This window comes from Mesoplodon densirostris, chromosome 4 (genome assembly GCF_025265405.1).
Source record: "Mesoplodon densirostris isolate mMesDen1 chromosome 4, mMesDen1 primary haplotype, whole genome shotgun sequence".
Classification (NCBI taxonomy): Eukaryota; Metazoa; Chordata; class Mammalia; order Artiodactyla; family Ziphiidae; genus Mesoplodon; species Mesoplodon densirostris.
The window spans coordinates 158,858,109-158,885,260 of NC_082664.1; the positions used below are offsets into that span (position 1 = coordinate 158,858,109).

The window sequence follows — 27,152 nt, forward strand, 5'->3', positions numbered from 1 at the left end:
CCTGATCATTTTAGCTCACCAACCTCTCTGACACCACTCCTGCCCTGACGATTGGTGATTTTGACATGCATAAGATGACCTGCCCCACATCCCAGGTCTCAGGTCTACTCCCTGACCCCGTCCAACACCATCTCTCGGCCACTCGATCCCATGGCCACACCCCAGACTTCATCCTCACAGATCATAAACTGTCGGACCGGCCCCTCCTGTCTCTCCAGCTCGCTTTCTCTAGGACACCAACTCCAATGATCTTTCAGCCCCACTGAAACCAGTAATCCGTTGATCCTGCCACCTTTTCACTGTCCCTCACCCTCTGCTCATAACATCTCTTCACTCTTTACCAGTTTAAACCCCGTGGTCAATCATTATCATTGTTTTTTGTAGACACCTGTCATTCTCTTGTTCCACTTTTGCTTTGCCTAATTCATTAAACCCTGAGAAATTCAAACACTCCACCATACCGCCCCTGCACCTTGAAGCTGAACACAGCTTAACACACACACACACACACACACACACACACTGATTGATCTCACTTTAAAATCCTGACAAGACGCCTCAAATGGGCTCTTAAAGTTGTTCAGCAATTAGGCCACGTCTCTCTACACCATTCACATGCCTACTGTCCTAGACTCTCCCTCCTCTTCTTTCCTCAAACCTCTCATAGATCCTCCCTATCCGTTTGCCAGGTATGTTCTTCCTCCAGGCATCTGCATTCTCCCTGTGTCACTTCCTCCAACTCCTTGTCAAATGCGTCTTTCTCGCTGAGGCCTTTAGTAACCACCCTATTTCAAACTGCAACCTCCTTTCCCCTTACCAGGCTCTATTATTTCCTTTGTGCACTATTGTACCCGTCACCTTTAACATGCAATATAACTTACTTATTTATCATGTTTATTATCTTTCACCCCACCTTCACTACCATATAAACCATGAGGGCAGGGATTTTTTGGGGGGCGGGGCGGGAGGGCTTAATGTTTATCCCCGGTGGTTAGAATAATGAGGAACACATGACAGGCACTCAGTAAATAACTGGTGAATGAGTTAATTAAATAAGGACAATTAAAGTTCTTGTGACAAGGAATCTGTGCATAATTAGCATTTAAAGTGCAGTATGTATAATATTTAAGAGTATGTGGCCTAAAAGAATCATAGTCAGCCTTATAATTCCAATTTTAAGTATGTCAATTGAGTAAATAATTTACACCTGTGATCTTAAATAAAAATCTTACTAGTTTATAGACAGTCTGGAACATATAGGAATACGAATCACCATATTTATAGTTTCCTTTGTTCGATTTTAAAAGAATTTGATTTTTTTAACTTTTTATTTTATACTGGAGTATAGTTGATTAACAATGTTGTGATAGTTTCAGGTGTACAGCAAAGTGATTCAGTTATACATATACATGTATCTATTCTTTTTCAAATTCTAAAAGAATTAGAGTACTTGGGAAAGTTTGTCAGACAATTAAAAGTCTTAAAATAAAATAAATTTGTAAATACAACCTAAAATATTTGAGCATTTATCTAAGATTGCAAAGGGCACCAAAAATTCAAACATGTTACCTTTAAAAGTGATTATTTAACTTTGCTAAACTTAGAAATAATAAGATTTACAAGCTGAACTTAAAAATGTAAGAAATGTTTAGGATTTTAATCTTAATTTTAGTAGTTTATTAATTTTTAAAAACAAAAGGAAACTTCTAAATGTTCTTTTCTGAATTTTCTAAATGTCTTTTCACACATGTGCGCACGCCCCCCCACACACACACTCAAATGCCCTCCAGAACACTAAAAAAAACACGAACAGCAATTATTTAAGCATTTCACTGGCGCCCTCCAGTGTCCAAATAGAGGAATAACACATGTACATAAAAACATTTTTTATTAGTAAAAGCCTACTAAACGTTCAGACTACTATGTAGGATATTCACATGAAAAAATATATTTCATCAATGAGAATTTACTACAGTATTTTCAATATAGTGAGAAACCTCATAGTGTATCTCCATTCTCCCTATATTCCCAAGAGGCCACAGGCAACAGGTGACATCTGATCTGGGTTTGAAGTCGGAATTACAGCCAACGGTCACAGAAGGAAAGAAGAGAGAAAGTAGTGAGAAGGAGCAGAGGCAGAGGAGAGAGGAAAAAAAGAAAAAAAAAAACGTGCTGGGAAGGGGTGAGCCGTCTAGCTTGAACGGAATGCGTGCGAACACGGTGAAGAGTGTCTAAACAATACTTCCACCAAACTGCAGTCATTAGCCTCCGTGGTGACAGCAGTGTGAGTTGAAAACAAGCAAAGTGGTACATTGTTGGAATGAATCTCTTAAAGGCCACATCTCAGCGCAGTGATTTTGGTTCGTAAAAGCATCTACCAGGAAAGTGTTAAAGATGGAGCGGCAGTTCTCAGGTCCCGGTGGCACACGCAAAAAGAAGGTGGTAGCACTGCACTTTGATAAATCTCACAACAAGAACCACAACGTTAGGCCTCCAGCCAAGGCTTTAGAGCCTGTTACCTTCAGTTGTCCAGCCGGACCAAAAGCACTGACCACGTGGAGACCAAGAGAGCATAACTGGAGGGCCCAGGCTGAAAGGTCAGCCCTGTAGATGAATAAGGCACGTGAAACCTACCTACAATCAGCTCGAGAGCAACACCTAAGCCCAAGCGAGCACCTTTGCAGTGTCTTATCTTACTTCCAACTAGTAGACTAAACATCATGGATCTTTAGAATCTAGCTAGTCGTTTTAGTGCATTTATAGCTGTTTCGTCCATTTTAAATTATCACCTGTTTGAACATGAGTCAGTTTAATACCCAAAGTTAATTCCATGAAGTGGTTTTTGAACTTAATCCTCAGATAACCCTCCCTCCAATTCCCAGGGCTTCTCATTTAGCAAGTCCATAATGAAGCTCAAGAATCTGCAATTTTTCTCAACGTCTTAAATGGCTCCCATGCAGGGTTCTGCTGGCCATGCTTCCAGAACACGTCCTCAAGGACAGAGGAGCTGAAAGAAATATCTTTCACCTTCTGACCTGCAGGACACACAGATTCAAACTTCTGAAAACCCCAACAATATTCCTGTTGTTTGTTTATTTGTTTGTCTATATAAAAAGCAAACTGAGACCTTAAGGCCTTGGAAGAAGGAAAAGACTTATATTGAAAATATTCATTATTTAATCAATGTATGAAGTATATATGTGGGGAAATAACATTAATAATCATTACATGCTATTTTCCACCTCAGGAACAGGAAAGGGAAAGCATTCACTTTAGGGTTTCACAGTCACTTGGTTGAAAAAGCAAAGAATAAAGTCAGGTTTCTATTCTGACCAAAAAAAAAAAAAAAGGATGAGCCCCAGAAATTCAAAGGACTCCAAATCTTAGAAGTTTCACAGGGAGCAGTGCTGAGTGACACTAACAGACAAGGAAATGTGGGCTCATTTATTAATATTGACCCATTTGATTGGAACTCGGGGTCTCGCTTGACTTAATTTCCTTTTTCTGCTCATCAAGGGAACTCTAGCCTTTAAGTGTAAAGCGTGACACTTCAGCTTAGCATTCATTGTCACCAGTCAGATCTGCATCAGAAACTTCGCCCCACTTCCTCGTAATCCTTCTCCAAGACTGCCAAGTCTTCCCTGGCTTCTACAAACTCGCCTTCCTCCATGCCTTCCCTAATGTACCAGTGCAGAAACGCCTTCTTGGCATACATGAGGTCGAACTTGTGTTCCAGGCGGGCCCAGGCCTCCACAACCGCCGTGTTGTTGCTCAACATACAGACAGCCCGCTGGACCTGGGCCAGGTCCCCTCCCGGCACTGCCCGGGGGGGATGACCATTGATGCCCACCTTGAATCCAGTTGGACACCAATCTACAAACTGGACAGAGTTCCTTGTCTTCATGGCTGCAATTGCCACGTTCACGTCCTTGGGGACCACATCCCCTCTGTAGAGCAGGCAGCAGGCCACGTACTTCCCCAGGTGAGAGTCACACTTGACCAGCTGGTTGGAGGGCTTGAAGCAAGCAGCTGTGATGTCTGACACAGAGGGCTCCTCGTGATGGGCGTTGTCAACAGAGATGATGGGGGCAAAGCTGGTCATGGGGAAGTGTATTCTAGGGTAAGGTACGAGGTTGGTCTGGAACTCAATCAGGTCCACGTTCAGGGCCCCCTCAAACCGGAGGGAAGTGGTGATGGAAGATACTGCCTGACTCAGCAGCCTGTTGATGCTGGCATAAGAGGGGTGTTCAACGTCAAGTTTGCGATGGCATATGTCATAGATGGCCTCGTTGTCCACCAGGAAGGTACAGTCCACATGCTCTATAGTGGAATGGGTGGTGAGGATGGTGTTGTAAGGCTCCACTATAGCCGTGGAGATCCGGGGGACTGGGTAGACAGAGAACTCCAGTTTAGCCTTCGTGCTGTAGTCTATGGAGAGCTGCTCCATTAAGAGAGACGTAAATCCTGATCCAGTGCCTCCTCCAAAGCTTCGGAAAATCAAAAATCCCTGAAGATCACAGCACTGTTCCGCCTGGGGAAAGTAAATGGGACGTAAGAATTCAGCCAAATAAACCCAGAAGCAGTGGTAACCGTGGGACACAACTAGTACCCCAAAACAAACAGAAACTTTCAGAAAGAACTGGTTTACCATCATTAACTCATCACAAACATATTTACTTTGAAACATACTTGAGAAGTTACTTCTGGAGTAGGAGAAGTGCTTAGAGTTTTACTGTAAGCAAAACATAAATATTCAACTGTCTTTTGCTACACTTGATGAATTTATCTGTATGTGATCTAAAGTAAGGTAAGAAAGTAAGAAAGAAAATGACAAGCAAAATATTGAAGTCATATAATCCCCCTCCACCAGTAGATGAAGTACCTTTCATTTTTATACCCAGTCTACTGTGCTGGTGTAAAAGGTACTGTATTCCCTAATGATTACGTCAAACATCAAAATTTTTACTAGACAAAGGATTCTCCAGACACAGGTCCTTAGGGAAGAATTAACTGTCAGTAAAGAGTAACTGATCTCCAGGTGGGATGTGCCTCCTGTTAACTTTACAGATCTTAGTAACTATTGGAAAATGACAAGTTTTAGAGTTCTTTGGAAGTCTCTGATAAAAAGATATGCCATGAGTCAGCAGAAGCAAGAGTAGATGGGGGCTAGTCATTAACAAGAAGGAAATCCTGCTGTTTGTGACAATGTGGATGGACCTTGTGGGCAATTAAGCAAAGTGCAATAAGTCAGACAGAGAAAGAAAAGTGCTGCATCATCTCACTTATATGTGGAATCGAAAAAAGCCAAACTCATAGAAACAGAGAGTAGAATAGTAGTTGTGAGGAACTGGGGTCAGTGGGGAGATGCTGCTCAAAGCGTATAAACTTCCAGTTATAAGATGATTAAGTTATTGGGATCTATTGTACAGCATGGTGACTGTAGTTAACAGCACTGTGTTGTAAACTTGAAAGCTGCTAAGAGAACAGGTCTTAAATGTTGTTGTCTCCACACACACAAAAAGGTAATTATGTGAGGGATGGATGTATTAACTAACCTAATTGTGGTGGTCATTTGGCAATATATTCCTGTGCCAAATCACCATGACGTACACCTTAACTTTACACAGTGTTATAGGTCAATTACACCTCAATAAAATGGGGGGGAAATAAAATAAAACATTTCCTCATAAATATAAAAAGAAAAACAAAATAGTCGACGGGGGCTGTATAGTAAGTGCAAAGGCTTCTTTCCCCTGCCTAGTAAGGAAGGCAGTCAGTGCCCACATCAGGACCAGCCCAGCTTTGAGCATGCACAGGAGGCTCCCAGGGGAGAGGTTGGGTGGTGATGGAGGCGTAGGTAGAAAGTGCTGCTTGGGCGGGTCCCGCAGGGTCACAGGCACACAGGCACTGCCTGTGGAAGGAGAGAGGAGCCACTTGCCAGCTTTCGGAGACTCTCCAGCACCAGATCGAGGATCTCCGGCCCCACAGAGTAGCGACCACGGGCGTAGTTACTTGCAGCATCCTCCTTTCCGCTGACGAGCTGCTCCGGGTGGAAGAGTGAGCGGTACCTGCCTGCACGGATCTCGTCTGCCAAGAGGAAAGGAGGTCAGTGCAGTCTACTCCATCCCACCCCTAACTCTTTCACAGCCCTGTACCCTGACCCGCTTTCTCTCTGCTAATGTCCTATAAAGAAATGGATTTAAACTGCCCAACTGGCCTTTCTTAATCGAGGAGAAGGTATAATTATCCCCATATAAATTGAAAGCACGCTTTTCCATCATACACCCTTTATTAGTTTCTCAGGGCTACTGTAACAAAGTACAACAAACTTGGTGGCTTAAAACAAGGGAGATTTATTGCCTCATAGTTCAGGAGGCCATAAGTTCAATGTCCAGATGTCGGCAGGGTTGGTTCCTTCTGGAGGCTTTGGAGGAGAAACTGCCACATGCCTCTCTCCCAACTTCTGGTGACTGCATACAGTTCTTGGAGTTCTTGGCCGGCAGCTACATCACATCATCTCTGCCCCCATCACAATGCCCCCTTTTCTTGTCCGTGTGTTCTCTCTTCTCATAAGGTGTACTGAGGGGACCACCCTGCTCTTAGAAAATGAGTGCTTTCCCTCTTAGGCAGGAGCTTCTAGGTATCTGATGCCAAGGCCATTGGGGTACATCTGCATAAATATCAAGCCAATTTTATCATTATTATTTATAATTGTTATATGGGCCATATATCATCCATATATCCAACCAGATCATTGGACATAGGGCCTCCCTAATCAGGTATGACCTCATCTTAACTATGTACATCTGCAAAGACCCCAGTTCCAAATAAACTCATATTCTAGGGTTTTAGGTGGATGCAGAGTTTTGGGGGGACAACATTCAACCCACCACACATGCATGGTACTTTTGCATTTTAAGATAAAGAGCCAGCTGTGTGCTGGAAAAGCATACCAATCTAAATGATTAGTTATATGCTTCAAAAGAGGCTTTCACGAGAAAAACGGAGCTGGAGGAATCAGGTTCCTGGACTTCAGACTATACTACAAAGCTACAGTAATCAAGATGGTATGGTACTCGCACAAAAACAGAAATATAGATCAATGGAACAGGATAGAAAGCCCAGAGATAAACCCACACACATTTGGTCACCTTATTTTTGATAAAGGAGGCAAGAATATACAATGGAGAAAAGACAGCCTCTTCAATAAGTGGTGCTGGGAAAACTGGACTGCTACATGTAAAAGAATGAAATTAGAATACTCCCTAACACCATACACAAAAATAAACTCAAAATGGATTAAAGACCTAAATATAAGGCCAGACCCTATAAAACTCTTAGAGGAAAACATAGGAAGAACACTCTACGGCATAAATCACAGCACGATCCTTTTTGACCCACCTCCTAGAGAAATGGAAATAAAAACAAAAATAAACAAATGGGACCTAATGAAACTTAAAAGCTTTTGCACAGCAAAGGAAAACATAAACAAGATGAAAAGACAACCCTCAGAATGGGAGAAAATATTTGCAAATGAAGCAATTGACAAAGGATTAATCTCCAAAACTTACAAGCAGCTCATGCAGCTCAATATCAAAAAAACAAACAACCCAATCCAAAAATGGGCAGAAGACCTAAATAGACATTTCTCTTAAGAAGATATACAGATTGCCAACAAACATATGAAAGGATGCTCAACATCACTAATCATTAGAGAAATGCAAATCAAAACTACAATGAAGTATCACCTCACACCAGTCAGAATGGCCATCATCAAAAAATCTACAAACAATAAATGCTGGAGAGGGTGTGGAGAAAAGGGAAGCCTCTTGCACTGTTGGTGGGAATGTAAATTGATACGGCCACTATGGAGAACAGTATGGAGGTTCCTTAAAAAACTAAAATAGAACTACCATATGACCCAGCAATCCCACTACTGGTCATATACCCTGAGAAAACCATAATTCAAAAAGAGTCATGTACCACAATGTTCATTGCAGCTCTATTTACAATAGCCAGGACGTGGAAACAACCTAAGTGTGCATTGACAGATGAATGGATAAAGAAGATGTGGCACATATATACAATGGAATATTACTCAGCCATAAAAAGAAACGAAATTGAGCTATTTGTAGTGAGGTGGATGGACCTAGAGTCTGTCATACAGAGTGAAGTAAGTCAGAAAGAGAAAAACAAATACCGTACGCTAACACATATATATGGAGACTAAAAAAAAAAAAAAAAAACAGAAAAAAACATGGTTCTGAAGAACCTAGGAGCAGGATAGGAATAAAGATGCAGATGTAGAGAATGGACTTGACATGAGGAGGGGGAAGGGTAAGCTGGGACAAAGTGAGAGAATGGTATGGACATATATACACTACCAAATGTAAAATAGATAGCTAGTGAGAAGCAGACTCATAGCACAGGGAGATCAGCTCGGTGCTTTGTGACCACCTAGAGGGGTAGGATAGGGAGGGTGGGAGACGCAAGAGGGAGGAGATATGGCGATATATGTATATGTATAGCTGATTCACTGTTTTATAAAGCAGAAACTAACACACCATTGTAAAGCAATTATACTCCAATAAAGATGTTAAAAAAAGAAAAAGAGAGAGAGAGGCTTTCACAAAGAAGCATGCAAACTCAAATGCCCACACCACTCAGTGCAGTTAACACAAATGCCTGAAGCAGTGAAATAGCATGAAGATGTCAGTATTCTATACAACCAAGCACAACCCTTGCTGGTTTCATTCCCTTTTAAAACAAGAAAACATCAAACCACAGTATGTCCAAGGCCCAGGTCACACTCTCCTACCTTAGAATTATCCAAACAGTGTGATTCCTGAAGATAGACGCAGGGGCATTTGAGGGCTAGGGAGGCTCTGAGAATGTTGCCCTGGTTACAGGGGGCAGGATATGCATTGCATAGCAGTTCAGAGCATGTGCTCAAGAATCAATTTCCTGGGTGCATGGCTGGCCTTCCTCACTTAGCTATAGAGCAGTTACTTAGTGTCTCTAAGCCCCAGTTATATCCTCTCACAAATGAGGATGATAGCAAGACTTACCCCAGTGAGTTATCATGAGGATTAAAGACCACAGAGTATGATGCATGGCCTATATAACAATTATAAATAATAATGATAATGGCTTCATGTCATGTATTTATGCAGATGTACCCCAATGGCCTTGGCATCAGATACCTAGAAGCTCCTGCCTAAGAGGAAAAGCACTCATTTTCTAAGAGCAAGGTGGTCCCCTCAGTACACCCTGTTCTCCTGTGTATGACCATGTACATGACCACAATTTGGTACAACCCTACATGTTTAAATTTAATAAAACTGAGTTGAAATTACTTTTAACTAATATATGCACACCAAAAAACAACCACCAAAGTTGGGATGTTTTAAAGATATATTTACAAACAAGTGGGCATATAATTCCAGGTAGACTACTTCCTTCTCACCTGAAGCAATAAGGCTGAGTTCAGTTTAAGTAAGGAATCTATGGAAGCTTGCTTCTTCAAGACAATGTCCAATTGAGTTCTTGAGGGTGGTTAGTTCCATAAATTCTTTCAGTAAAATCCACTTTCTGGGAGATAAGTGATATAGCACCACCATTCACAAGTACACAAATTTCTGCCATGTTTCCACCCTGCTCAGAGACCTGGCCCAGCATCCTTAACCAGCATCCACAGGGACTTTGGTGGTTTTTAAACATGATTATTATTTGATGGTTCTTTGGCTTCCTTACCTCCATTCCAGGTTAAGCCTTCTAGGACTCCCCTATATCAAAGTCCTCCTCATTTTCAAGCTGAAACAACACTCACAGGTGTCTGGATGTGTCTTTGCTCATGATTTCCATTCTCTCTCACCTGTGAACTATTAAAATCCTCCTGCCCAGTCTTCCAGACTCAGAGGAACTATCACTTGGTCCATAAGGTCTTTTCTGATCTTTTCCATAGAGGTAAAGCTCAGGCCTCACTTCCTTCAGATCCCTACACACCACCTCCTCAGTAAAGCTTTCCTTGACGTTCCTTTTGAAAAACAGCCCCCTCAGCCCACATGCAATATTCCCTTCCCCTATGGCCCTGCTTTGTTTTTCCCCATGCTCCAATCGCCACCAGACACACTATTTGGCTTTTATAGGTCTGCACCCCACTAGAATGTAAGCTCCAGGAAGACTGATACTATATATCTCTCCAATGTCAAGATAGTGTCTAGCCATATGAGGCACTTTTATATGTTGAATAAAACAAGGAAAATCAGTGCCTCCTCTCTAAACCCTGGAGTTTATGGTGCTTTGTTTGGACCAGCTCAAGATCCTCAAAATTGCCCTCCCTCCAGGCTGAGCTCTAGAGGATTGGGGGATTTCTTCTGGTCTTTGCCTGCTGACTGTCTCTCCTCCAGCTTGCTTAGCTTCTGATCCTGGGTTTTCCTATTTGCCTAGGTCTTTGGATTAGCACAAGTTAAAATATCTGCTACAATATTCATAATGCTGGGATGTGGCCTCTCACGTTGCTCCTTCAGCTACATTTACCAAGGTCCTCTGGGGACGTATTCTACCCTGCCCAGGATCATGGCACACCAGACTCCAACTAAAGCTCACAGTTGCAAACTCTCATTTGTTTGAAACAAAAATTCAGATATTCTCTTAGGGCACTTATAACTCAAGTCAGAATATGAGGTGATTGCCTCTCTCAGGTTCCATACTAGTCTTGCCTGTTCTTGAAACCATCAGTAGCTCCTTATTTTTAATTCTTTCACAACATTTAGCAGAGTAATACTGAATCAGTACACATCTTGGCCTTGTCATTTCTTAACTTCCACCTATTAATTAAAAAAAACCTTTCTATCATTTCCCTCACATTGACATCAACGTACTTTCTCCATCAGTTTGTTACTTGATTCTGACTTTGTTCTGATGAGGAAATGAACTCCAATCCAGATTGTATTTTCCAAAGATGACTGTAATGATATTTCCTATCTCACTTGTGCTTCTAGAACCTCACTACTTCTGTATCAAGAGGTGAGGTCTATATCCCTTCCCAGGATGGATCTTTGTAACCGCTTCAACCCATGGAGGACAGCTGAAGTGACACAATGTGACTTCTGAGGCCAGGTTATAAAAATGCCATGGACTTCTGCCTTGTTCTCGTGGGATGCTTGTTCTTGGAACCCAGCTGCCATGCCACAAGGACGCCCAAGCAGCCCACAGAGACCCCACAGCCCTGGCTTAGCTCTCAGCCAACAGCCAGCACCAAATCGCCAGCCAAGTGAGTGAGCCACTTTCAAAGTGAATCTTCCGGCTCCCACTTGAGTCTACCTTCCTGAGACCATATGGACCAGAGAGGAGCTGTCCTCTGAGCCCTGTCCAAACTGCAGATTCATGGACAAAGTAATGGTCGTTGGTGTTTTTTTTTTTTTTTTTTTTTTCCTGTACGCGGGCCTCTCACTGTCGTGGCCTCCCCCATTGCGGAGCACAGGCTCCGGACACACAGGCCCAGCGACCATGGCTCACGGGCCCAGCCTCTCCGCGGCATGTGGGATCTTCCCAGACCGGGGCACGAACGCGTATCCCCTGCATCGGCAGGCGGACTCCCAACCACTGCGCCACCAGGGAAGCCCTGGTCGTTGGTGTTTTAAACTGCTAAGTTTGGAGGCAATTTATTACACAGCAGAAAATAATTGATATAGAGTACCAAACCCAAACCCACCCTCCTCTGTAGTTTTCTCTGAAGTCAGCAAGACCCTTTCTCTCCCCAGCATTTCGCCAGCTCCGTTTCAAGTGTTTTTGCATGAGGTACTACAACATCTGCTGTTAATAATCATAAGTAATCATCTTATAATCATTAATCATCATTTCCCCACAATTAGATGAGTTATTTAGCTCCTTCCTTCTTCGGAATCATGTTCAACTATTCTATTCTCTAAAAGCAGGTAATGCCAAATTTCAGATTCTTTGTCAGAAGCTTCTAGCAACTGGTTTTCAAACCCAGGAAAAGATTTAATGTTCTGTTACAGTAGATTGTGTGGAAAAACTAACAAGGTTTTCATTCTTTTCATCACACAGAAAAAGAAGGCTAAGCTAGTTTTCCCTTTGGGTTTGTTTGTCATGCTGATCACCCCAAGTGTCCACTGAGAGATGCTCTAAATTTGGAAAAGGGCCATATGATCCCATTCAGATAGATTCATATAATCTGATGATCTGACCCACTGATACTTGCTTGTTTGGGTTGTGGACCTGGTTAAGTACACTAGAACGTAAAATGTACATTACCTACAATAGTTGGCTCCAGGTCCATGAAGAGTGCTCTGGGCACGTGCTTCCCAGCTCTGGTCTCACAAAAGAAGGAATCGAAAGATGCACCCATAGGCTCCGTTTTGGCACGTGCCTGCAGATCCTGCCTGCCGTCGAGAACAACGCCATCTGGCTGGATTCCGTGTTCCAGGCAGTAGAGCTCCCAACAGGCATCCCCAATCTGGACGCCAGCTTGGCCGATGTGGACAGACAGGCACTCCCTCTGAAATGAGCCGTAGTGTTTAAGTTACAGCTGTGCATCTTCCTAACACGATAACACGAGCTCTATCACTCAGTAGGTCCACTCAGGGCTGAGAGAAAGCAGGCTAGCGTATGCCAGCAAGAGAACTTTGTGATAAAGCTAATGAAAACTGTCTCATGGAAACCAAAAACCAAGGTACAGGTAAGCTTCAGGAACAATTAAACCAAGGACTCCAGTTCAAACAACATAAATTAAGCACCTATTGTGTAACGGGCTAAGAATGAGTTAAGATATATCATATATGAATAAAATCAAGCTTTCTCACCTGGAAAAAAAATTAGTTATTGGAAAGGAATAAAACCAAAATCAATGTACAGCCTGTTATATGTTAAAACCCACTGCAGTAAATCTCATATCTTGAGATTTTACATTTACTGTTCATATGTGCTCTAAATAAAAAAGGATGTTCTAAGCTTAAAAGTAGTGCAAAATTTACCAAGGAAACATGCTATAGATTTAATAACCCCAAAATGTAAAAACTCCATACTATAATAAACAAACAAAAATACTGATGTATATAAAAAAGGATTTATGTATAGCCCTTCATATATGAGCTATACATAAGGCAATTTTATATACATCAATTAAAAATACTTGAGACATCTATTAGATAAACAGGAAAATGACATAAACAAATGAATTACAAAAGAAAGAAATGATCTAAAATGCAAAGATTTAGGCACAATGGCATTCACAGTATCATTATTTATAAGAGTAAAAACCAAGAACCAATCTACTTAACCATCTACCTATTGTTGGGCATTTAAAGGAAAGTACATTGATACAATGGCATGCTATGAAAACCTTCAATAGTTAACAAAAAATTGTATGACATGGGAAATGCTTATGTTAAAATGTTACGGGAAAGCGTATGTTATATAACTGTATATAAAGTATGATGTCAAATACATTTAAAAATAAGCTTACTCAGCCATAAAAAAGAAGGAAGTAATGCCATTTGCAGCAACATGGATGGGCCTAGAGATTATCATACTAAGTGAAGTAAGTCAGAGAAGGACAAATATCATATGATATCACTTATATGTGGAATCTAAAAAATGATACAAACGAACTTCTTTACAAAACAGAAACAGACCCACAGACATAAAAAACAAACTTATGGTTACCAAAGGGGAAGAGGGGAGAAATAAATTAGGCGTTTGGGTTTAACAGATACAAACTACTACATATAAAATAGATAAACAACAAGGTAAACAACAAGGTCCTACTGTATGACACAGGGAACTGTATTCAACATTCTGTAATAAACCATAATAGAAAAGAATATGAGGGCTTCCCTGGTGGCGCAGTGGTTGAGAGTCCGCCTGCCGATGCAGGGGACACAGGTTCATGCCCCGATCTGGGAAGATCCCACATGCCGCGGAGCGGCTAGGCCCAAGAGCCATGGCCGATGGGCCTGCACATCCGGAGCCTGTGCTCTGCAACAGGAGAGGCCACAACAGTGAAAGGCCCTCATACCGCAAAAAAAAAAAAAAAAAAGAAAAGAAAAGAATATGAAAAAGAATATATATATGTATAACTGAATCACTTTGCTGTACACAAGAAACTAACTCAACTTTGTAAATCAACTATACATCAATAAAAATAAACAAATAAAATAAAAGTAAAAATAAGCACAGAAAAAAGTCTTTAAAATGCATCAAAATATTAACTCTAGTTACATCTGGGTAGAATTTTTTTTCCTGTTTAAACTTACCTATTTTCTTCACCCTCACTAGCCTCCCCTCTCCTCTCCCACTTTTAAATTACCGTTCACTTTTATTTTTTTTAAGGCAAACAACTTTTTTTTTTGTAATTTAAATATCTACTCATCTAAGAGAGGGGAGAAAAAGTTAAATCCTAAAAATCTAAAGGGACAGCAATTGCTGGCTTTAATATCATTGTGTTTTGATTGCCAGTGGTCATGGAACAAGTCTGTGCAGAGGGTCTTACAGGGTGAGAAGTCTGTTTACTGCATCATCAGGACCCTTCAGGCTGTCTGCCTGGTATGTTGATAGGCAACCCCGCCCTCCTCTGTCTGTCCGTGGCTGCACTTTCCCAAGGTCAGAGATTCAACCACAAAAAGACCACCGATTGGAGGAGGGGAGGGAGGTCTCCGTGGCCAGTCACAGCCCTGCCATCTGACCCAGACTCTGCTCACTCTGCTTGTGCTCAGCCGTACAAACCCTGTACTTTGTCTCCTTGAGTCACGGGCATAACACAGCGCTCTGTGCTTTATGAGGAATTAATTACCTGAGTAGAACTTCCCTCTGATTTCTTTTGTATACAACCATATCTCTCATGACAAAGGCAGTGAACTCAGTTTACAAAGCACTTCACTTAGTACCAATTTTTCCAACCTCTATCTGGCACAGAAAAATCAAAACAACATATTCCATCATCAACAGCCTTCTAACACCTGAGTCTGCAAAGCACAGCTTCCATCCTCTCTCCTCCCAAAGGACTTAAGATGATCTCAGTACATTAGCTACTGTAATCAGATCCAAACTTACCCCAATTCCTAGATTTAGGTACAAACTTAAAAGTGGCAGAGGGGTGGGGGTGGAGGGGGGGCGGAGGGGGGCGGCGAATTCCTTGCTTCTGCGTCATTAAAACCACTTGCTTGTAGATTTCTCTCACAACATCCTTCCACGGCTGTTTCCCACCCAGTCCAACAGGGCATGCACACAGGGTACTTGCTCTTAATATTCACAGTAAAAATAATCACCAACATGAAAAACAATTGCTGCTCTTCATGGGGACTGTTCTCCCAAGTGATACAGACATAGGAGGGAAACTGAGCTTTTTGAACTTGGCAGGAATACTTGGCCCAAGAAGGACCTATCTTGCCCATCCTGGTTTGAGAAGCAGCTGAGTTTATCTCATAACTGTGTCCCGGGGACAGAAGGCTATCTCCACCTTATTCTTAGCCTTTTCCTCCTTTCCAAACTATCTGTTAAAATATTAGTCACACTATATTAAAAAAAAAAGACTGTAAAATGCCCACTGAATATCAGTAGTGATGTCACAGCACATTAATAAATGCTGCTTTAAAGCTTATTGGGAATTACTAGGACAGCACAATTTTTTAATTACCTTTTTATTTTGAGATAAATATGAATTGTAGATTCATGTGTGGTTATAAGAAATAATGCAGAAATAGCTCATGGATCCCTTACCTGTATTCCTCCAGTGGAAATATCTTGCAAGGTCACACCCAGAATATCAAAACTGATAGGCAAGACAGAGCATTTCCATTACTCCAAGGATCCCTGATGTAGGAAGGCATAATTTTTAAGAGCAACACAATATAAAATAAACATCCTTAAAATGTTGGAGAGAGAGTCCAATGGGGTGAGAAGATCAAAGATGAAAAAGCAATTTTGTTTCCGGAATGCTTGCTTCCATTTAAGAATTAAAAATTCTAAGACTAAAAATTACTGTGACTGGAACATAAGAGATAATAACACTGTTGGTGGGAACATAAATTGGTGCAGCCACTGTGGAAAACAGTTTGAAGGTTTCTCAAAAAACTAAAAAGAGAACTACCATATGACACAGCAATTCCACTCCTGGGTATATATTTGAGAAAAACAAAAACACTACTTTGAAAAGATACATGAACCCCAGTGTTCATAACAGCATTATTTACAATTGCCAAGACATGGAAGCCACCTGAGTGTCCATCAACAGATGAATGGATAAAGGAGTGGTATACACACACACACACACACACACACACACACACACACACACACACACACTGGAATATTACTCAGCCATTAAAACAGAACAAATTTTTGCCATTTGCAGCAACATGGATGGACTTGGAAAATTGAAATAAGTCAGACAGAGACAAACATGTATGATATCACTTATATGTGGAATCTAAAAAAATACAAGAAACTAGTGAATATAACAAAAAGAAGCAGACTCACAGATATAGAGAAAAACTAGTGGTTAGCAGAGGGTAGAGTGAAGGCGGGAGGGCAATTTAGGGGTAGGGGACTAAATGGTACAAACTATTAGGTATAGAATAAGTGACAAGGATACATTGTACAACATGGGGAATAGAGCCAATATTTTATAGTAATTACAAATGGAGTATGACCTTTGAAAATTGTGAATCACTATATAGCACACCTGTAACATATAATATTGTATAGCAACTCTAAGTCAATTAACAAAAGAAATAAAAAACCAAGAGAGTGAAAGGAAAGTGGGTCATAAGAGGTGGTCCCCAAACAGAATTATTGTAAGTAACTGTATCAATTATTGTCCCCAAAGAACTAGACTCAAGAGAGGACAACACAGAGGTCCCTGGCCTTCACCCAGCCTCACATTTATGAGCTCAGCAATGGTGACCTGGGTCTGAAGTCCCTAGAAACTCTGAAAGCATAACTAAAAACGAAGCCACTGATTTCTACAGAAAAACCAGCACACTCAGTCTAAAGCAAATGTAAAGGCAGTGAACCACTACAAATCAACAAAGCTTGTCCTAAAAGCAGCAGAATTATAGATGAATAGATGAGATTCAGAGCAGATTCAAATCTGATCCAAACACAGATATTTAAAGAAACAAATGCCTCTTTAAAAATTTCTTCTCTTGTGTCAGGAATCTATGAAGAATTGTTTGGTGGGAAAAAAGAGAGACACACACGATGAAAAAAATTTGCTACAACTGTTGACAGCAACACTGTCAGCAACATAGAAGCCACTTACCATGCTGATCTGCAGGTGCCCCACTGCCCAGTGGTACTGACAGGAGGAGCCACCCAGGTGAGCTTTATCAAAGGGCAGGAAGTGACTCCACCTGAGGGCTGAGACACTTAAAGCAGCACAGCCTCTTTTCAGTTTTTCAATTCTCTGGTGTCAGAGGAGCTGTGATGGGCCTGCCTGAACACCCTGTGATAAAGTCTGTGCACAAGTACCGATGAATTCTCTAAAGCTTATCCAAATCTGCTTGTGACGTATACCTAGGTTGAAAATAACAAATGACTTTAAGAAAGAATCCTCCTCTTGTATTAAGAATGTATGAAAACCAGCATATGTATTGCTTGATAAGCAGTTTTACAAAAACAGAGTTTGATTTATTTAGATAATATAAGGGAATGGATTTTAGAATGCTTGATTTACATATTAATTTATATTCATATACTAGTTCTTGAATATATGTAATATCAACCTGCATAGTGATCGGTGTCATTGCAAACTGCTGAAGATTTTGGAAATAATCTTTGAGGAAATCCCCCCCTAAGAATACTTCTAAATCTATGGTTGTAAATCTACGGTTAAAGAAATTTGGGTAACCTTTAGGTCCAATTAAGATAACAGGAGGGACTTCCCTGGTGGTCCAGCGGTTAAGACTCCGTGCTTCTGATGCAGGGGAGCGGGTTTGATCCCTGGTCAGACAACTAAACCCCGCATGCTGCAACTAAAGATCCCACATGCCACAACGAAGATCCCGAGCACAGCAACTAAGACCCGGCGCAGCCAAATAAGTAAATAAATATATATTTTTTTATTAAAAAAAAAAAGATAACAGGAATATCTTCTCAGGGAGGGAAATCTAGAGTCTGATTTCAGATAGATAGATAGATAGATAGATAGGGACTGAAATTTAATCAGTTTCCTCAAACTCTGTCCTGAAGAATATGTTAAACAGTTTCCTCAAACCCTGTCCTGTTCATACGTTAATATGACAGGGAACATTTGTCATGTATTCCTAGGCAGGGTAAGACATTGCATTTGGGGACAGGGGCATTCAGACACTAGAATGTTGATCTCTTGTAGGATCAAGGCAGTTCACCAGACTTTTCATGTCTTGAATAGCCAACCCTCAGAATAATCCACTACCCTTTGCTCTGTTTCTATGGTACCCAGCAATTTTCTGATTAAAATTTGTCTTCTATTCATTGCTTTCCTAGTGTATAGGCCAGGGCACCTTATAATGGGAATTCAGTAAATACAATACTTGTGAGTAATTGAACAAAGTAGTAAGTTCACAAGTGTCTAAAAATTGGAAAGGGATGCTCTGCCTAAAACAACAGTATTCTAGTCACTGATAAGAAATCCCTCCCCACTGAGAATCCCCACATCAACATTCTGGATTACCTATCACTGTGGGAATTGATTATCACAAGTTCCCAAAGGACTGATCATCTTTTATACCATCGAAGAGCTGAGGACAGATTCTAACTTCGGATGATCTCAACTAAGTACTAGGTCGAAAGGATGAAATTGTTCTTTCTGTGAGTAAAAAGGTCAAATATCAGCAATTTCATATGGTACAATCTAAATCCTTGCATCCTATGAAGCTCTGTCTGGTGGAGACCAACTCCTTAGATGACATTTCTGTACTGTTTTACTCTAACTGCTACAAAGCAATACTGTCTTCCTTAATTTGGGGGGAGAGATAGAATAGAAGTGATTCTTAGCCATGGGCACCTTGCTCTCTAACTTCTTACCCTTTTTAAAGCTAAAACTTTTTTCAATATTTGTAATAACCTATAAGGGAAAAGAATCTGAAAAGTATATATATATATATATATATATAACTGAATCACTGTGCTATATACCTGAAACTAACATGATATTGTAAATCAACTATATTTCAACTTAAAAAAACTATAACTTTTTTCCTTGTGTCATAACTGTAGTGCAAGTTCAGTACCTCATGATTTAAAAAAATTATAAAACACAGGAAAGTTTAAAAAAGAAATTTAATACCCCAAATCTGACCACCTAGAGAAATTTTAATACATTGATTTCATCTTTTTCCTCTGTTAAACCTCTATAATTCCTAACTGAATATACCTCAATATTCCATGTTTTTCTTTTGAAATTACAATATACTATTCTATTACACACTTCATAGTTAACTTTTATTGGCTGAAATATTCTTTCCAGTGGATCAACCATAATTAATCATTTTCCTATTATTGTTTATTTAGATGTCTTTGTTTTATCTGATATTATAAACAACAATGCCATTAATATCTTCATGTTTTAGGGGTAACAAAACTTTACTTCTACCCTCTTAGGGTATCCAGTTGGGCATGAGAGTTAAAATGACAGAATTTGGGGCTTCCCTGGTGGTGCAGTGGTTGAGAGTCCGCCTGCCGATGCAGGGGACGCAGGTTCGTGCCCCGGTCCAGGAAGATCCCACATGTTGCCGAGCGGCTGGGCCCGTGAGCCATGGCCGCTGAGCCTGCGCGTCCGGAGCCTGTGCTCCGCAACCGGAGAGGCCACAGCAGTGAGAGGCCCGCATACCACAAAAAAACCCCCCAAAAACAAGAAAACAAACGAAATACAGGATTCGGGATTACTGACTGCTTTGAACCATGTCTTTACAGTTCCCTCTGGACAAACTTATAATCTCCTTTTTATAACTGATTATGGTCCAGAAAAATACTGCCAGATGCTACTTGCTTGTGAATTTAGTCATAAAAAAGGCCATTTATACTTTAACTCTGCTAAACAGTTCATGTTCAGGCTTTCTGCAAGATGAAAAGTAGGGTCTAATTTGTGAAGGTATGAATCTTTGCACTTTCTAATTTATTCACAATGGGAAACCAAGTTACTTGTCCTGTCAGTGTCTGACCTAAAGAAGACCATAAGAACGTGACAGATTTCAACCGATCTTATACTGTTTCAATATGCTATCTTATAATCTCGATTAGTCTGTATTACGGTGTTGAAATTTATAGGAAGAGAAATTTCTTACCAGGTTGTGGCTGCTTTCTGATTCTGGGATTCTGATTGCCTTTTACTATATTTACCCTCTGTTTTTGTGGAGATTTCTTCACAGGTGGCTCAGCCCTTGGAACAGTTTTGACTGAAGATGTCTCTCGTTTCCTTGCCCTTTTAGCATTCGTTGACACTGGAACATCTTTAGAAATAGGAGCTCCTTGGTTTTTCCTATCCAATTTGGTTATCTGTCCAAACTGTGCAGTCAGCACTTCAGCACCTCCTGCAGAAAAGACACCGTTTTTTAAGGGGTAAGGGGCTCACATGTTTATCAGCATAGCTTTCCTTTGATTTGTTTTGGGGGGGTAACTTTAATAAGGGGGAATAAAATATAAAATTTAGAGTATTTCATTAAAAGACTTTTGAGCTTGCTAAGTGTTGGTATATATCCCTAATGAGGATTAGGAGAAAAATATCAGAGTAATAACTTTATAAAAACAAGGCATGACTTAATTTTTTAAAAAGATTCCATAAACTTTGCTGACTGATGTGGCAGGTAAGGCTGAACATGTTAGCTCACAGCACAGGGTGACGGATAATTCAATTTACACAAAAGCGACACAGCTCCCATAAAGCCATGTGGTTAAAACCATGATCACACTGTAGAGAAGAGACTGCAGGTTCACAAAGAGCCATCTTACATATTTTCCTTCACTACACCTAAATATCAAAGCTTTAACACTGCCTGAAAAATCATCTCTTAAGACAGAGGAAGGTACATTGAAGAAAGTCCTCTTCTGATTTAACTTCCTATAAATCTATTATAATTGCTCATTTCTCTTACAAAATGCTCAGCTTTACTTCTCACAGGGAAGGAAGGAAAGAACTAAAGGTGGAGGCACATGAGGAGAAAAAACTATTAACCACCTGCTTGTATCACACACAGAAAGTGTTTCAATCCTTTAAGAGTTAAAAAAAATGTTAATAAATGTTCCCTGTGAAAACGTTTTCCCCATTGACTATATAAAATAATCACACATGTGAATGTTTGCAAATATTTTAAAATCACATTATATGGAAAATACTATTTCTAATTGATGGAGAACAGGAAACATATTAAACACTTTCAGAATGTGATGGTTATTAGTGAAATGTAGAAAAGAGACCAATTTCATTTTATTCTTTTGAAGGTCAGAAAACTAAATGGTTTTTTAAAAAAGCTTTTAGACTCTCTTAATGTTGTACATTTCCCTGGGTCTAATCATTTTCTTCCCTACTGAACTATTAATGGCAATAAAGCAGCAGTTTTATTTGTTTTTAGAGTAAGACTTCTGATTTTATATCGGTTACAATTTCTAAAATTTTTAGCATAAAAAAAGGCAAAATAAGTCAAGCAGGAAAATTGTTAAGACTAAATTAAGAAGAGAAAGAAAATAAGATGAGATGATCAAGACTAGGTGAAGCGTAAGGTGTGCACGGGCAGGAGGGGAACATCTCTCACAACCTAGGTCCTGCGAGGAAAAGGAGAAACACGAAACAGGTGATCCTGCAGGGACTGCCCTGCTTATTTGCATCACTCAATGATATGTTTCTCAAACTGCATGCAATAATCTATGGGTGTATTATAAAATAAACTTAATGGGCTGCAACCAGAATTCTTTATTAAATGAAACAGAAGATATCAGATTGTATTACACATAGTTAGGGTAAATGTTTTCTGAAATTTCTGTTTCAGTATGTATGAATTTGTGTGTACTGGACTACAATATACAACATATCTCTTTTCTTTTTTTTCAGTTTTTGTGGTATTATATTTAGTCATCTTGGCTGGTTTAACCACAACGTTGTTGTTGTTCATTTTTTGGCCACGCTGTGTGGCACGTGGTGTCTTGTTCCCTGACCAGGGATCAAACCCATGCCCTGTGCACTGGAAGTGTGGAGTTGTAACCACTGTACTGCCAGGGACGTCCCTAAAACATATTTCTTATAGTGGATGAAATTAAAACACTTGAGAAACAGTGACAACATATATGTTGAATTATAGGTAATTTAGTTAATACCTTTAAAATGGTTCATATAGAGAAGAAACCCAATATGGCTGGCCTGGAATTTGTGAGGAAATGTAGAGTGTGAGTCGCTGCTTCATACTGCCGTTCTTTCTACCACCCTCCTAAACACACACACACACACAATTTCTCAAACTATACTTGGCCAGAAATAACTACTTGTTAAACCACAGGGTAAAATCTTAATTATCTAGGATCCTGGGGATCTACACACCTCCAGTGTTTCTTCTTTAGGCATCAAATTTTTTTAATTCAAAATACTATAGATAGGGTTGGCACATTTTTTCTGTGAAGGGCCAGACCTCAGTCACAGCCGCCCACCTGTGCCAGCGCAGTGACGTACAGAGACAACAGGTAGTGCCTGAGGGGCCCTTTGGCCCAAGTCTGCTCACCTCTTCTCTAAGGGGTCATAGAGCATAAGTTCCCTAGTTTTAAACAAAATACGCCACACGTAATCTGAGATGACTGTAAGCCAAAAAATTGTGTTATTTGTTGTGATCTGTTCAATGAAGTGCATTTGACTAACATTAAATGGCTCTGATTCTCCCTCAGTTTTCAGGGGACAACAAAACCACTTGAGGAGCTGTTTCAATATATATGTCTCGAGGCCACTGGACCTTGTTTCAATAGGTCTGTAGTAGGATCCAGGTGACCACTTTTTTTTTTTTTTTTTTTTTTTTTGCGGTACGCGGGCCTCTCACTGCTGTGGCCTCTCCCGTTGCGGAGCACAGGCTCCGGACGCGCAGGCTCAACGGCCATGGCTCACGGGCCCAGCCACTCCGCGGCATGTGGGATCTTCCCGGACCGGGGCACGAACCCGTGTCCCCTACATCGGCAGGCGGACTCTCAACCACTGTGCCACCAGGGAAGCCCCAGGTGACCACTTTTAAAACACACAAAGGATTAGAAATTCTGCCCCAGGATGCTCTAGTTTTGGAGAGTCCAGGCACTTTCTCCCCTCTTTAAACATGTTCGAGCTACCACTTATCAGTTCTTGCCATCTGTTCTTAGTGTGCCTGATTTTATTTAAAATAAACAAGGAGGAACAAGTCAGAAATGACTTATTTTGTACTTTTATACTGTAATTTCTAAAACTATTTATGGTTAAAAATGCTTCCTTTTTATGTCAGCACTCTCCAAATAGCCATATGTTAGAAAAGTAATAATTTTACAGTTGGCAGAAGGAAAAGCATATCAAAAGAGAAGTTAATGGAAAACCACAGTAAATCCTGAATCTTTCATGACTTCATAATAAATGACCTCAGTTATACTCTCAAGAAAGCACGTTTCCTGCTCTATAATTAAGGAGATAATGAGAAATTTATTGAGAAATCATTTGACATTGTCTCTTCCCACACAATGCGCTTTCATTTAACCACCTAAAACAAGTGTACAAAACGAGGAGCACTAAATAAATGGATAGTTTCATTTTTTGCTGAGCAATGCCCATGCTCTAGTTAAACATTCGAGATGATTAGAATATTAAGAGAAAGAAGAGGGGGTTATTCCACAAAGAAATCTAAAGCAACATCTAAGAAGGTAACTTGAAAAGTACCTGTCTGTAAAGCATAAAGAGTGTCTCTTACGGTTTAAGTGACCAACAGAGAACACATGGAAAAAATGGAAGTTCAATCAAAATGGCTCTGAAAACTGAGTTAATATTCTTTCCTGTAGCACCTGGCTTTGGGCACGTTTCTCTGCCATTTGTGGATTTGATCTTAAAAGTTAGGTCAAGCTTGGGCTTCCCTGGTGGCACAGTGGTGGAGAGTCCACCTGCCGATGCAGGGGACACGGGTTCGTGCCCCGGTCCGCGAAGATCCCACATGCCGCGGAGCTGCTGGGCCCATGAGTCATGGCCGCTGAGCCTGCATGTCCGGAGCCTGTGCTCCGCAACGGGAGAGGCCACAACAGTGAGATGCCCGCGTACCGCAAAAAAAAAAAAAAAAAAAAAAAAGACAGAATTTGAATTAACAGGAGAAAAGCAAACAGATTTTTACATGTACAGAGGAACCTCCATAGGAAAATAAAAACCCAAAGAAGGAGCAAAATCTTAGTGCTTATGTAAGAGGTTGGACAATGAGAGGGAATTGTGGAAGAGTAAGTAAAATACACGGGGAGACCAAAGGAAGATAAGAGTTACTTAAACAAGTTCTGTTTGTAGAGAATTCTCTGTCCCTGACTCCCCCCATCCTCCTGATATGGGGAGGGCCGCTATCACAGGGGAGATTTATCTCCTGCTTTCATGGAGAAAGGGAGAGGTCAGAAGGCCCTTCTTGCACCTGGTGTTCTTCAAGTGCCTGCAGCTAAAAATAATCCTCCTGCCAAAGCGGCATGTTTGGGGGTGGCATATATTGCCACCCTTCAATGTATATACAATTTTATTTCTTAGGATAGATTCCCAGAAGGGGAATCAGAGTGTGAAAGGGGAGGTGATTTTTAAAGCCTTTGACATAAAGAAAGCAGTATTTTAAACCAAAGAATGTGCTATTTAACAATTTTCCTTTTTATTTGAGAAGGTCCTTTACTTGCTGTAGTGCCTTCTTATAATTAGAGGATGAAGGCACTTGGACTCTCTTCTGCTCTGGAGACAGGAGGTCTCATAATCAGATTTACTGGTTTCCTAGAGACAGCCCTGAGAACACATTTTTCCAATACCTTTGGTGACCAGGGATTTATCTCACATGAATAATTCAGCGTGTGCAAACCTCATTTTACTTTCAACCTCTCCCCACATGCTAAGAAAGATCTAAAATGCTTCCAATTTGCCTTGGCTTGTGGTGAAAGTCCTAATGAACTGTGAACTACTAATCGGGCTTTGGGGATTTAGGAATGAAGTCAGAACTAAATCCCAGGTCACGCGTTTTCAGCAGGGCGACCCCCTCGACTACCCTCCCCTTCCAGCTTCTATGAAGTTAAGCGCCTGGAGGTAGGAGGAGAGGGGCGGGACTCCACGTTTCCTAGCAACCGAGCGCCGTCCCCTGATTGGCTGGTCGCCGCGCGGCCGCCATTTTCAAACCCCGGAAGATGGCGATGGCTGCGGCGGAGGCGGCGGTGGCGGCGCCCTCCTGACAGGAACCCTTCATCGGGCCGAAGCGGCCGGGCGCCGTGCGGCTCCCAACGGGCCTCCCGGGCACCCGGCCACCGTGCCGCCCCCTTCACGCCATGGAGCCCGAGCTGGCGGCCCAGGAGCAGAGCCGGCCGCGGAGGCGAAGCCGCCGGGCTTCGGGACTCAGCGCGGGCGGCGCCGCAGAGCCTTCGGCCGACACCCCCGGGCCGGGGCCAGACGGCAGGTGAGCGCTGGGGGCGGCGGCGCCTGGGGACCCCTAGCATCGGGTCCGAGGCTGGGGAGGGGGTGGGAGGAGGGGAGGGGCAAGGGAGGGGAGGGCCGGGCTGCCTACTCTCCTCCCCCTTCTCCCCCTCCCCCTTCTCCCCCCTCTTTTTCCTTCTCCTCCCCCTTCTTTTCCTTCCTCCTCCTCTTCCCCTTCCTCTCACCCTCCTACCCCTCTTCCTATCATCTTCTCCCTCGTCCTTTATTTCCTTTTCCCACTCCTCTCCTCCCTACCTCTCCCCTGCCCCCTCCCTCCAGTCTCCTCCCCTCCCCCTCCCCCACCTCCCTTAGTGGGCCTTGGAGATCCTCTAAACTTCCGGCAGGTTTCGGGCTGGAATTGGGAAGGTTCCTAAATGCCCACGGGGAACTGCTGGGTCGGAGGACAGGAATCGTCCCTGGAGCCAGAGAACTTCTACCAGACAGCAAACTTTTAACCTAAAAACGAGCATTAATATGAAAAGTTTTGCCGAGGTCAGAGTCCCTCCTTTGGAGCCTTGGCCAAGTCGGGGCTCAGCGCAGCTCACGGCCCCAGCCTCCTGGGTAAAGAGAGCGAAGAGGATGGTCGCTGACTTTTTAGCTGTTGACACATTTCACATTCTGTCCCGTGTGTCTGCAAAGGAAGGACAGTAGCCGAGGGTTTCAGAGGCTGTGTCTGCAAGAGGAGAGGGTGAAAAAGTGCTAAAGGCGTGGCTTTCCCCTCACGGTTTTGCAGGGAGTGGGTTTCCAGTGACTGGCGATTGGACCTTACATCCCTGAAGTTGTGTCCTCATCCGTCAAATGGGATTGTAATAGTACCCACTTCCTGTAAGTTGTGAAATTCAGTGAGCTCATGTGTGTAACCCTGTACACAGAGAGCTCTCAACAAATGTTAACTGTTATTTGTCGACTTTTATCTGTAATTCCACACCTCCATCTTTTCAGAAGCAATGTGGACCACTTCACATTATTACTTGAGATAAACTACAGTTCCTTACATAATTTACATTCCAGTCATTCCTGGATGTGCCAATCCCCTTTTTTTTTTTAAATTAATTTATTTTTGGCTGCATTGGATCTTGGTTGCTGCGTGCAGGCTTTCTCTAGTTGCAGCGAGCAGGGGTTACTCTTCATTGAGGTGCACGGACCTCTCACTGCGGTGGCTTCTCTTCTTGCGGAGCATGGGCCCTAGAGCGATAGCCTTCGTTAGTTGCGGTGCGTGGGCTCAGTAGTTGTGGCTCAGAGGCCCTAGAGCGCAGGCTCAGTAGTTGTGGCACACAGGCTTAGTTGCTCCGCGGCATGTGGAATCTTCCCGGACCAGGGATTGAACCTGTGTCCCCTGCACTGGCAGGCAGATTCCTAACCACTGAACCACCGGGGAGGTCCACCGATCCCTTTTTGAGAGAAAGGAAAACAGCTTACTTTCATGGACAAGGCATTTATAAACTCATTGTAAGTTATCATGCAGAGAGAACAGTATCTTTTTCATTAGATACTGATTTTTATTTTGAAGTTTACGATAACCCTTGCC

At 41.8% G+C, this 27,152-nt stretch overlaps 2 protein-coding genes across 2 annotated transcripts in view; one reads left to right on the forward strand and one right to left on the reverse strand.

Annotated features, from left to right (window-relative positions):
• Nucleotides 1-3,586: 3,586 nt before the first annotated feature.
• On the reverse strand, nt 3,587-25,400 carry TUBAL3 (tubulin alpha like 3). The gene is made up of 5 exons (XM_060096144.1): nt 25,283-25,400; nt 24,843-24,898; nt 12,280-12,523; nt 5,939-6,087; nt 3,587-4,531 (listed from the first exon to the last, which is right to left on the reverse strand). The coding sequence occupies exons 1-5, from the start codon at nt 25,398-25,400 to the stop codon at nt 3,587-3,589; spliced, it is 1,512 nt and encodes a 503-aa protein (XP_059952127.1).
• The window catches only part of NET1 (neuroepithelial cell transforming 1), a 53,833-nt gene continuing 52,024 nt past the window's right edge, over nt 25,344-27,152 (forward strand). The window contains exon 1 of the mRNA XM_060097562.1: nt 25,344-25,607. Within this exon, the coding sequence (XP_059953545.1) occupies nt 25,480-25,607 (128 nt within the window). The 5' untranslated portion in view covers nt 25,344-25,479. The remainder of the gene's footprint in view (nt 25,608-27,152) is intronic.

Bases quoted from the DNA above. Each gene is read 5' to 3' on its own strand.
- TUBAL3 (XM_060096144.1), bottom strand. From the start codon at position 25,400: ATGAAGGGTTCCTGTCAGGAGGGCGCCGCCACCGCCGCCTCCGCCGCA. The intron at 24,899-25,282 runs GTTGCTAGGAAA...TCCTGTCTCCAG, and splicing joins CAATCAGGGGACGGCGCTCG to AGCAGAAGAGAGTCCAAGTG. The intron at 4,532-5,938 runs GCAAGTGGCTCC...TACTTTCCCCAG, and splicing joins TGGAGAGTCTCCGAAAGCTG to GCGGAACAGTGCTGTGATCT.